We start from the raw sequence: 11,303 nt of genomic DNA, 5'->3' as shown, positions 1-11,303 counted from the left end.
TCTCGTGGCCTCTCTCTGTCTCCAGCCGCTGTGTCCCCACGCCTGGCAGCCCCCTCGGTGCAGGGGGACGCGGGGTGCCTGCTCGGCCCCTGCCCTGGGGCTTGCAGAAATCCCTTCCCTTCCTTCCCCTCTCCCCGCAGCCCCCCGTGCCCGTGGCTGGGCCCTGTTTTCTGGTCTCCTTGGTGACAATCTCATCGCTCCTCGGCTTCTCTCCAGCACCTGAAAATAGCCGCCGAAAGTGGAGATGCCTGCTGCCAGCACCGCCGCAGCGGCCAGCCTGGAGCCAGGCTGCCCGGCTCGGGGGCCGGGCGCTTACAGCTGCGTGCCGGTGCCCTGCGGGAGTGTGGCGGCTGGGGGGGGGCCCTTGGGGCACCCCGGCACTGCTGGCGTGTGCCCAACCCCCGGCCCCCTGCCTCATCCCTCCTCTTCCTCCCTGCCTTTGGGCACCGTCTTCGCTGTAGCGCTCCGGGAGCAAGGAGCTTTGCTCCTCGCGCCCCTTACGGGGTGCACGGGGGTGCTCGCAGCTGGCCCCTGCATCCCGCGGGTATTTTGGGAAGCTGTCGGCCGTGATTTAAAACCCTCCGCCTGGCCCTGCCTGGCAGCATCTCCCGCACCCTGGGCCCTGATCTGGGGGGGGGCCCGCGGCCACGCTCCCCACCGTGGCTGGGCTCCAGCCGTCCCACGGGGGGCACGGAGCCGCTGTGTCCCCCACGGCCAGCCCCGGGCCCGCTGGCCCACGGCAGCCCTGGGCTGGCCCGGCAGCAGGCCAGGCATTACTTGAACCTTCCTGAAATAGAAATGGAGCTGGGAGCGAGCGTGGGGCGGGAGGGGGTGGCCCAGCGGGGCGAGGAAAGAGGTTCTGGGGCAGGCACGGCTCGGGGACGCGAGGCCGGGGGCTGCGCTGCTGCGCCGTGGGGACAAAGCGCCCAGCCAAGCTGTCCCCGCGTCCCCAGGGGCGCTGGCTGCCACCAGGGCCACCCCTCCTCCAGCATCCCCAGGGATATGGGGTGCCTAAACCCCCTGCTCCTCCTGCCTCATCCTGGGGGGGGGGCGAGCCCTCTGGGGGGCAAGGAGGTGGCTGGGCAGGGGGCAGCTTTATCACCCTGTCCCCACGTCCCTCAGCCCTTCCCTTGCCTCCCCGGGGCCAGCGCTGTCCCCGGGGCCTCGGCCCCCAGCAGGTGCCGTGGGCTGGGGGTGACAGGGTGGCGCTGCCCGGCGGCGGTGGCGGCCCCCCCGGCGGCGGGGGCATGGCTGGCATTGCTCAGTGACACCCTATCTGCCAGGGCCCGGCCAGCCGCGGGCCCAGAATAGCAGCGCTGCCCCGCAGTCAGCATGGAGCAACTCCCCGGCCCCGCTGCTCCCCAGGTACCCCCGGGACGGGCGGGGGGCACGGCCGGCGAGACGCCGCGTGGGGACCGGCCACCGCGGGTGGGTCCCGGGGGACCCACGGGTGGTGGGGTGCTGCTGGCACCTTCCCACGGCCGGGCAGGCGTGGGGACGAGGGCACGGAGCACGGCACGAGCCGCCTGCCTGCCCCGGTGCCGCCAGCCCCCGGGGGAGCGGTTGGGGTGGGGGGCGTTTGTGTAGGGTCGCCTCCCCGCCGGGGTTAGCTCTGGCCTCCCTAGGGAGCAGCCCACGCAGCTTTGTTATGGTAGGGTGGCATGTAAACATTGGCTCTGCCCGTGGTGCGTGCTGCTTTGTTGCGGTAGGGTCTCCCCGGGGGGACCGGTGGGGACGGGGGGGGGGCCAGCCGGCCGGTCCTGCTCGCCCCCCTCCCACCTGGGGTTCCCACTTTGTTATTGTAGGGTCTCCCGGCGCGGAGACCCTTCGATACCTACAGAGCCACGCCGCAGGTGGGGCTGGCCGGGCTCCCAGCATCGGAGGAAGCCGGAGCAGGATTTACACCTTGGGGGCCGGGGGAGGGAGAGGAAGGGCGCAGGGCTCGCCTGGGCTGCCGCGGCAAAGGGAGCACCCGCGTGGCCCCGCATCCCCTGCCCACCCCGGGGACCCCCGCTGCCCCCCCAGAGGGGGGGGACGAGCCCCTGTCCCTCGGGGCTGTGGTGGCAGGGGGGCTCCCCGCCTGCACCCTGGGCTGGGGGAGCCGCGGCAGCGAGGTGGGTGCAGGAAGCCCCCCTCGGTTTTGGGGGGCGAGGCTGGGCTCGGTGCTGCTGACCCCCCCCCGATCTCTCTGTGACCCCTCAGATGGCGCTGCTGGATGCCGCCACCCGTCCCGAGGACGAAGGTGGGTAGCGGGGGGGGGGTCTGATGGCCCCAGGGGATCGCTGCCTCCTCCCGTGGCATCCCCCCGTGTGGGGGCACCGGGACCTGGCAGCGGGGCTCACGGCCGGGGCAGGTTTGCCCGCAGGGTTCCCGGAGGCGCCGTGCCCCAGGGAAGAGGAGGAAGAAGAGGAGGAGGAGGACAGGCGGCGGAGGAGCCCCAGGCCCGTCACCTTCACGCTGGGCCCCGAGGTGCTGGGGCTGGGCCCCGAGGGGGATTTCCAGACCCCCGACGCCGAGGTCTACATGCACTTCTTGAGGAGCCACTGCTGCTACGACGCCGTCCCCACCAGCTGCAAGCTCGTCGTCTTCGACACCAGCCTGGAGGTGAGGCCGCGGGGGACAGCCCGGGGGGGGGCGTGGGGGGGGCTCAGGGACCCCCTGACCCCCCCCTCCCCGCTCTGCTGCCAGATCAAGAAGGCTTTTGTGGCGCTGGTGGCCAACGGGGTGCGCGCCGCCCCGCTGTGGGACAGCAAGACGCAGAGCTTCGTGGGTGAGTGCCGGGAGCCCCGGGGCGGCGCTGGCCCCGCTGCGGGGTGCGGGCAGCACGGCCAGCCCCCCGTGTCTCCGCAGGGATGCTCACCATCACCGACTTCATCAACATCCTCCACCGCTACTACCGCTCGCCCCTGGTGAGTTGCCGGGGTGGGCACGGGGCAGGGCAGGGGGTGGCCCCTGCTTCTCCCGGTCCCCTGCTCCGTGGGCAGACCACGAGCTGCTCTGGAGCACCCGAGGGATTGGCGTCGCTTTGGGGCACCATAAGGGTCCCCACGACGTGACCCTGTGGGGAGGGGTGCTGGGGAAAGGGGCAGCCCCCCAGAGCCCCCTCAGTCCCTTGCTGGGCGCCCCCTGACCAGGGCTTCTCCCTGCCCTCAGGTTCAGATCTACGAGGTGGAGGAGCACAAGATTGAGACATGGAGAGGTAAAAGTGAGGGGGGGTGACGGGGGTGTCCGGGCTGGGGGCAACGTGCCCGGCATGGACGTAGCACCAGGGGTGTGGGGCCCCTCTCCCACCGCTCTCCCTTCGCAGAGGTGTACCTGCAGGGCTCCTTCAAGCCGCTGGTCTACATCTCACCGAGCAATAGGTGAGCTCCTGCCTGCGGGGGAGAGCTGGTGGGACACCCACCCGGCTGCCCTTGCTGCAGAGGTGCCCCCCCATGGGGTGTGCCCGGGGTGCTGGAGGGCTTCCAGGCACAGCCATGTCCCCCCCGCGCCGTCCACTACAGCCTCTTCGACGCCGTCTACTCCCTGATCAAGCACAAGATCCACCGCCTGCCCGTCATCGAGCCCACCTCGGGCAACGTCCTGCACATCCTGACGCACAAACGCATCCTCAAGTTCCTCCACATCTTCGTGAGTGCAGGGGGGCAGCGGGCACGGGGGGCACACGGAGCGGGGGTCGGGTGCAGGGTGCGCGCTGCTCGCCGGGGTCGCGCAGTGTGCGCACACATGGGGTGCCGTGTGTGTGTGTACACACATGTGTGTGTGTGCGTGCACTGCCCCAAAGCAGGGCTCCACCATCCCCAAGCCGCGCTTCCTGAAGAAAACGGTGCAGGAGCTGTGCATCGGCACCTTCCGCGACGTGGCCGTGGTGCCCGAGACCGCCCCCATCTACACGGCGCTGGAGATCTTCGTGGACCGCCGCGTCTCCGCACTGCCCGTCATCAACGACGCCGGTACGCGGGGCCGAGGGGCCCAGCAGAGCCCCCTGTTCCCCCTCTGCGGTGCCTCCTGCCCCGTCCCCAGCCCCGAAACCCCTCCTGCCATCCCTGCGCCCCCCCCCTCCTGAGCCCCCGCGCTCTGTCTCCTTGCAGGGCAGGTGGTCGGGCTCTACTCCAGGTTCGATGTCATTGTGAGTACCGGGCGCGCTTGCATGGCCGTGCGCCAGCGTGGTGGCACGAGCCTGCACGTGGGGGAAGGTGGGGACGTGCCCGATCCGGGCTGTCGGGGCACTCACACCCCGGCATGTGCCCCGGCACCCGTCCCACGTGCGGTGCCGTGCGTGCTGGCACCCTGTGCACCCGGGCACCGCCTCTCCCGCAGCACCTGGCGGCCCAGAAGACCTACAACAACCTGGACATCAGCGTGCGCGAGGCGCTGCGGCAGCGCACCGTGTGCCTGGAGGGGGTCCTCACCTGCTACCCCCACGAGACCATGGAGGACATCATCGACCGCATCGCCAAGGAGCAGGTAGGTGAGCGGCCGGGCAGCGCCCCTCCTGCCCGCCAGCACCAGCCCTGCCTTCTGCCCCCCCCCCCCCTCACCGTGACACTTTGCCCATGCCCGCAGGTCCATCGCCTGGTTCTGGTGGACGAGAACCAGTACCCGCGGGGCATCGTCTCCCTCTCCGACATCCTCCAGGCCCTCGTGCTCACTCCCGCAGGTATCGATGCTCTTAACTCTTAGCCCACGACGCTCCGGCTTTCTCCATTCGCACCCTCCATTTCTCTCCACTTCAGGTAGGCGCTGCCCCCCCCCCAACCGCTGGGTCCCCGTCACCGCACACACCCCAGTGTGGCACTTTTTGGGTGGGGAATGGGCTCGGGACCCCCCCACACCCGGTCCCCAGCAGTGCCCAGTTGCTCCATGCAGACAGGGACTGGGCTGTACTAAACACACCAGGCTTGGGACCTCCACAGCACGGTGCCTTCACCATGCCCTTGCAAGTCTCCTCTGTCCTCTGCGCTGTCCCCATGCCCTCTGTGCTGTCCCCATGTCCCCTGTGCCGTCCCCATGCCCTGTGGCCACCAGGGCAGGAGGCAGTGCTGTGCCACAGGGTGCCCAGCCCTGCGCCGGTGCCCGCCGGGGGTTACGGCCTCGTGCGCTCTCTCGCCCCGCAGGCATCGACTGAAGACACCGGGGAAGTGCCGCCGCCGTCTCGTCCGACTCGGGGCCTCTTGCTTGGCCCGGCCCAGGCACTGGCGGGGCCGTGGAAGGAGGCTCAGGCCCCGGGGGCTCTCCGTACGGGGGGGCTGCCCACCCACCCCGCTCCTGGGACTCGTCTTGAGCCTGGGGCCAGCTCCCTCCAGCCTTGGGGAGGACCAAGGGTGAGCACGTGGGGATGCCTGACGGGCACCGTGCCGTGAAGGGCTGCGCAGCCGGGTGCAGGGACCCTCCTGGCCCCCCCTGTCCCACCCCATCCCAAACTGCTGCCGGATCCGAGTGCTTCAGCCCCCGGTGAGCTGGGTCCCGCCGGCTGCGGCGGCACCGGTGCGCAGGAGGGGCACGGTGGCATGGCTCAGCTGCATACACAGCCTTGTTTATTGTAGGGTCTCCTAGGGCTGGAGCGCCCTGGCAGCGGTGCTTGCAAGGGGACCTTGCACACTTTTTTTTTTGGGGGGGGGTGGGGGGTATTTATTTATGTGCCGGTCTGTTCAGCTTTGTTGGAATAAAGCTGCCCGCCCCAGGCACCGCGTCCTCGCCTTCCTGGGCGCACAGCCTGGCACGGCTCCTCCGGGCTGGGGAGGGGGTGCCGGGCGCTGGGGTGCCCATCTGGGGGCGGCCACGGGCGGCACCTCTGCCCACGTGGGGACAGCCAGCAGGACACCCTGGGGCACGCAGCTTGGTGGCTCCACCACGGCTGGGGTGGCCCCTGGGGACAGGGGGTGCTGAGCCCATCCTCCCCCCCCTGCTGCCTCACCCTGCCCCCTTCCCGTGCCCCCCCCCTATCAGCATCGCTGGGGAGGAACGACTGATAGCGAAAGGTCCCGTGTGATGCACGCCCCCTGCGCTGGCTGGCGCTGCTGGGGGGCACGGTGCCAGCCCCGGGTGGTGCCAGCCCCCTCCCCACGGCGGGGACCTGCTGCCAGCTGCAGTTTCACTCCACGGGGCTGGCTCCGGCCCTCGGGACCACGTGCAAACCCCAAAACCCCACTGGCGGCTCCATCCTGCCACGGGAGGTGTGCGTGTGGGGGGGGGAAACTGAGGCACGGAGAAGGGGCTGGGGCCAAGGTCAGTTATTGAGACAGGACCCGGGCGTCCTGGCCCCAGGCACAGATCCACACGCAGCGACACGATCACGGGACGAAGGAGACACCCCACGGCCGCAAGCCCCCTCCCTGCGCCCCCCCCCCCCCCGGCAGGCAGAGCTCCTGGGTCCCCGCCGCAGCCCAGGGGGGCGGGGGACGGGGCGGGGGGGGGGTACCCCTGGCAGCGTGTGAAAGGCACAGCAATGCCCCAAGCCTCCTGCTCAGGGGGCCCCCGGGCGAGCGATGAACTCCAGGTTGATGGGCTTGTCAGCCACCAGGACGATGCGGGACACGGACGTCACCTCCACGCCGCGGGGGTCCGGCCGCACCTCGAACGCTTGGATGATCTGGGGGGGGGGGGGAGAGAAAAGGGGGTGGTGGTGCCTCAAGACTCCCCCCCCCCCGAGACACCCAGTGTGGCTTGGGGGGCCCCTACTCACCCTGGCGAGGGCCAGGTGCATCTCGAGCTCGGCGATGCGGCGGCCGACGCAGGCGCGGACCCCGTAGCCGAAGGGAATGGAGCTGAAGGGGTGGTGGGGGGAGCCGTAGCCCCGGAGCCAGCGCTGGGGCAGGAACCGCTCGGGCTCGGGGAAGTAGGTCTCGTCGTGGGACATGGCGTAGTGCGCCAGGACGAAGAGGGTCTGTGGGGTGGGAAGGGGGTTAACGCCCCTCGGGGCACAGCGGGGCCCCCCCCCCCCGGAGTGGCCCCACTCACGTTCTTGGGGAAGAGGTAGTCTCCGATGATGATGTCCTTCTCGTAGAAGACCCTGGCATTGGTGGGGACCACGGGGTAGACCCTGGGCGGGGATGTGGGGAGAGTTGGTGCGGGAGCTGCGCCCACCTGGGCCCCCAAGGCAGGGCCAGGAGGAACATCTCCCGCTGCTCGGCGGCTCCGTCTCCCCCGGGGAGGACGTGGGTGGGTGGGTGGATGCGGCCCCAAGGGTCTGCGACCCAGCCCTGCACCCTGCCTGGCCGGTGCCCCCATCACCAGCATCCCCCCAAAACCATGGGGCCAGGCTGGGCTGTACCTCAGCGTCTCCTTGATGATGGCCCGGAGCATCGGCATCTTGGGGATATCCTCGGCACGAGGAAACCGGTCCGGGGGCACGACGGCTTTCAGCTCCTGGTACAGGGTCTCCTGGATGCCTAGGTCCCGGGAGAGGTGGTACAGGGCCCACGACAGTGTGTTGGAGGTCTGGGGGAGCAGAGGGGAGGGAGGGAGATGGGGCTGGCACCGGAACGTCCTCGTGCCGCGTGGCACCAGACAGCCCCAGCTCCAACGCGCAGGGAAAGCACGAGGGAAACCGAGGCACGGAGCCGGGCAGGTGGCAGAGAGGAGAACAGGGTCTGCACCGACAGGCCCCTGAGCCCTTGGGGCAGTGCGGAGCTGGCCCTCACCGTGTCCACGCCGGCCAGCAGCAGCTCGGCCACGCTGCCGTAGACCTCGTCCAGGCTGAGCCTGCCGCTGGCCAGCAGGTAGCTCAGGTAGCCCGACACCTCCTTGCCCCGCTCCACCTGCCCCTCCAGCTCCTTCATCTTCCGATCAATCAGGGTCTTGCCTGCGGGGACAGACACGGCCATGGAGAGATGACCCAGAGTCCATGGAGAGACGGGCAGACCCCGGGGCGGCCAAAAAGGAACGCGCCCCGGCCACGCTCGGTGGCTCTCCGGGGGGGCTGCCCCCCTCGCGAGGGTCCCTGTGGGGTCTGATCCCATCCCCACGGCTCACCGAAGGCAAAGATGGTGTCCCAGCTGTCCAGGTAGCGGTCCCAGAAGGGCAGAACCTTGCGGCTCCAGCGGGGCAGGACGGTGGCGAAGATGGAGTTCTTGAACATGAGGTTGATGGAGTCGATGAAGTGCTGGGTCTCGGCGGGGACCTGCTGCTTCAGGCACCCGATGCGGGTCTCGAAGAGGATATAGGAGATCCCTGCGGGAACAGGCCGCATCCAGACCCCCGCGGGGACACAGCGGGGCGGGGGCGAGGGCCGGGCCCCCCCTACCTTCCAGGGCGAAGCGGTAGAGCAGGTTGGCCACGTCCCCCACCAGCACCCCCGAGGGGCTGCGGCTCCGCTCCTCGCGCAGCCGCACCATCAGGTCCGACACCACCTCGCCGATGGCATCCGCATACAGCAGCGCCTCCGAGGGCTTCAGCAGCCGCTTGTTGAGGACCTGGCGCAGGCGGTACCAGCGCTCCCCTTCCCTGCGCGGCGGGGATCGGGCTCAGCGGGCTAAGCCGGCGCCGTGCCAAATTCACCCCCGAGCCCTGCAAGGCTTTCCGCCCACCGCAGCCATGCCCGCCCGCTTGGGGAAAAGGGAGCACTGGGAGCTCCTGCCCCGACCACACATCACCCCGGCGCGGGGGCAGGAGGTTTGCTGTCCCACAGAGCACGGCCAGGGCAGGACTCACTCGGTGAAGGGTCCGTAGGGCAGGCGCCGGGTGTCCCGGTGCTCCTTCCACAGGGCCATGTCGCTCCGCATCGGGTACTTGCCCTCCTGCCGCAGCAGCTGCTCCAGCACCACGGGGCTCCCGATGTTGATGTTCTGGTAGTGCCCGAAGGTCGACTTCCAGATGGGGCCGTAAATGCGCCGGGACATCAGCTGCGAGGCACCAGAGCAAGGCAGGGTGAATGGGACGTCAGGGTGGGGGGCAGCGCTCAGCACCGGGGCTGGATCAGCGCCCGAGCATAGGAGGCACCGACCCCCTGCAGATGGGCACATCCCTCATCCATCCCCGGGATGCACGGAGGGCCCGGCGGGTCTTTTAGGGTGGCATAGCCCAGGAGGGGACAGCAGGGACGGGGACAATTGCCATGCACGGGGCTTGGCGAAGGTGCAGGGCCACTGCAGCGGCCGTCAGCAGATCCAAGCCCTGCTGCTTCCAGCATCACCCCATCCGTGCTCTGCTCAGCCCATGCGGGTCCTTGAACCCGCCGCCGATAAGGGTGGTTAATGATCAGCGCCGGGCAGCACCAGGCTGCTCCCAGGGCAGGTGTCCAAGCACGGGGCTGGGGCCACGCGTGGCCTTGGGCTCCCGTACCATCCGGGGGACATCCACCAGCACCAGCCCTCCTCCGGGCTCAGAGCTCCCCTCTCCTCACCTGCACCCACCAGGGCCGTGCCTGCGTCCCCTCGGAGCACCCGGTGCACCCCAGGGGTGGCCGGGCACCCCCCTGCAAGCCACAGGGCCACTTCCAAAGGTCCCGTGGCACCTCGCTGGGCACCGCCGCAGCCCCTGCGGAGCGGGACCAAGCCCAGGGGGCTGCAGGGACCCAGCAGGGAAGCCCTGGTCCCGGTTCCCCGTGGCTGCGGGGATGCACGTGGTACAATCTCCCTTGGTGACTGACTGCATCGCAGCCTGAGCCCGGATTCATCTGGATTCGTCACCGCGGGGAGACGTTCCTCGCGCGTGGTGGCAGAAGGAGGGGGAGGGACGGCCGCCCCGGTGCCGCAGGCGGTGCGCCCTGAGAGCACGGGGCTGCAGGCGGCCGCATCCTGGGTCGAAGCCTGCTGCTGGCGTGTGCTCACGGCCAGGACCCGGCACGGCTCAGGCCTTGGAGAGCAGGGCTGGGAGAAGCTGCTGGCATCGGGGGAAGGCACCTCCGGAGCTGGCTGCAAAGCCGGGCCACGCTCGGAGCCCCAGGGGAGCAGCAGGGACCTGTGCCTGCTCCCCGAGCCCCTGCTCCCCTGTGACAGCCCCTTCCCCTGTGACAGCCCCTTCCCCTGTGACAGCCCCTTCCCCAGGCAGCGGTGCCCGCTGCTCGGCGGTGCCGGGGAGGCCTGATCCTGCGCCCTCCTCCCAGCTGTGGCGGGTCAGAGCTCCAGGGCGCTGGAGGCTGCCGCCTGGCTCGCGGCCAGCCAAGCCCATGGCTTGCTTCATCCGACGTATGAGGAAGTGCCGACAGAAGAAAACAAACAGCTGCCTGTTCCTCCCCTGCATCCCCGGGCACCGCTCGCCCCCACATCTGCCCCCCCAAACTGATGCCCCCCAAGCTCGCTGCAGCTGGGGCTGGCCGGGGATGCCGGGACCCCGCGAGCAGCCCCTGGCCCTCGGGGGGAAGCCAAGGCACGCGTGGCCCTGCCCGGCTCGGGCACTCCGAGGCAGCCGGCGGGACCCATCGGGTGCCACCCGCTTCTCCGCCAGCCCCTCGACGCGCTGCTCCCCCCAGCACCCCCCCACGGGTGCCGGGGCGCTCCCCCCCCCTCAGCTCCCCACGGTCACTCGCGGGCTCACCCCCCACGCCGGCACCCAGCTCGCCCCGACCCCATCCCCAAAGCCCCCCCAGCCCACGGCGCCATCCCCCCCCACCTCCCTTGCGCCCTCGGGGACCCGCAGCCCCCCCGGCAGCCCGCAGCCCCCGGCCGGCCGGCCGCGCCTCCCCGGGCACCTGGAGCCGGTGGGTGTGCAGCAGGTAGCCGCGCAGGAAGAGCCAGACGAAAGTCCTGAGCAAGCCCGGCCCCGGCAGCTCCGCGGGGCCCTTCAGCCGAGCCGGCCCCGCCGCCGCCGCCGCCGAGCTCCCGGCCCTGCGCGGCGGCCCCGGACTGCGCGGAGGCGGCGGCGGCGGCGGCGGCGGGCGAGGGCGCAGGAGCAGCGGCAGCAGCGGCCGCCGAGCCCCGCCGCTCGGGCCCGCCATGCTCCGTCGGCAGCGCACGGGACGGGGCGGTGCGGGGAGGCACCGGGGGCGGCGGGGGGCGGCACCGGGGGAGGCGCGGGGGGCGGTGCGGGGGCGGCACCGGCACCGGGGAGCGGGCACCGGGAGCCGCTCGTGCGCGCCGGGAGCTGGGCAGCGGCACCGCGCACCGGGGGCTGCACCGGGAGGTGCGGGCGTTACGGGGCCGGTACCGCGCGGCCGGTACCGGGCGGGGGGCGCGGGCACCGGGTGCCGCGTAGCGCCGGCATCACGCACCGGGAACCGGCACCGGCAGCGCCGTGCAGCGGGTGCCGGGCGCCGCGTGCTGCGTAACGGCACCGCGCCCCCGGTGTGGCACCGCCGCAGGCACAGCGCCCCGGGCACCGTGTGGCGTGTGCTGGGGGTGCTGGCACCGGTACCGGCACCGGGT

The 11,303-nt window shown here is 71.3% G+C and overlaps 2 protein-coding genes across 17 annotated transcripts; one reads left to right on the top strand and one right to left on the bottom strand.

Moving 5' to 3' along the window:
• Positions 1–139: 139 nt before the first annotated feature.
• PRKAG3 (protein kinase AMP-activated non-catalytic subunit gamma 3) lies at positions 140–5,685 on the top strand. Of its 15 annotated transcripts, XM_083842727.1 has the most exons (13): positions 140–1,365; positions 2,203–2,242; positions 2,354–2,604; positions 2,689–2,770; positions 2,851–2,909; positions 3,154–3,199; positions 3,308–3,362; positions 3,504–3,630; positions 3,788–3,953; positions 4,092–4,129; positions 4,321–4,467; positions 4,567–4,736; positions 5,118–5,685. In XM_083842727.1, the coding sequence occupies exons 1-12, from the start codon at positions 1,333–1,335 to the stop codon at positions 4,681–4,683; spliced, it is 1,161 nt and encodes a 386-aa protein (XP_083698853.1). In that variant the 5' UTR covers positions 140–1,332; the 3' UTR covers positions 4,684–4,736; positions 5,118–5,685. The 15 variants fall into 15 exon arrangements, with proteins under 15 accessions (XP_083698853.1, XP_083698851.1, XP_083698849.1 ...); XM_083842725.1 differs by having other exon boundaries at positions 4,321–4,736; XM_083842723.1 differs by having other exon boundaries at positions 4,092–4,467.
• Positions 5,686–6,218: 533 nt separating this feature from the next.
• On the bottom strand, positions 6,219–10,915 carry CYP27A1 (cytochrome P450 family 27 subfamily A member 1). 2 transcript variants are annotated; one of them, XM_083842736.1, is made up of 9 exons: positions 10,631–10,915; positions 8,653–8,843; positions 8,246–8,445; positions 7,975–8,172; positions 7,644–7,804; positions 7,274–7,440; positions 6,961–7,042; positions 6,686–6,886; positions 6,219–6,592 (listed from the first exon to the last, which is right to left on the bottom strand). In XM_083842736.1, the coding sequence occupies exons 1-9, from the start codon at positions 10,874–10,876 to the stop codon at positions 6,467–6,469; spliced, it is 1,572 nt and encodes a 523-aa protein (XP_083698862.1). In that variant the 5' UTR covers positions 10,877–10,915; the 3' UTR covers positions 6,219–6,466. The 2 variants fall into 2 exon arrangements, with proteins under 2 accessions (XP_083698862.1, XP_083698863.1); XM_083842737.1 differs by lacking the exon at positions 10,631–10,915 and adding an exon at positions 8,945–9,898.
• Positions 10,916–11,303: the final 388 nt, after the last annotated feature.

The sequence above is a fragment of the Anser anser genome, assembly GCF_964211835.1.
Source record: "Anser anser genome assembly, chromosome: 6".
NCBI classification, from domain to species: Eukaryota; Metazoa; Chordata; class Aves; order Anseriformes; family Anatidae; genus Anser; species Anser anser.
Note: the sequence above shows the minus strand (reverse complement) of the source record. Positions and strands in the feature narration are given on the sequence as shown.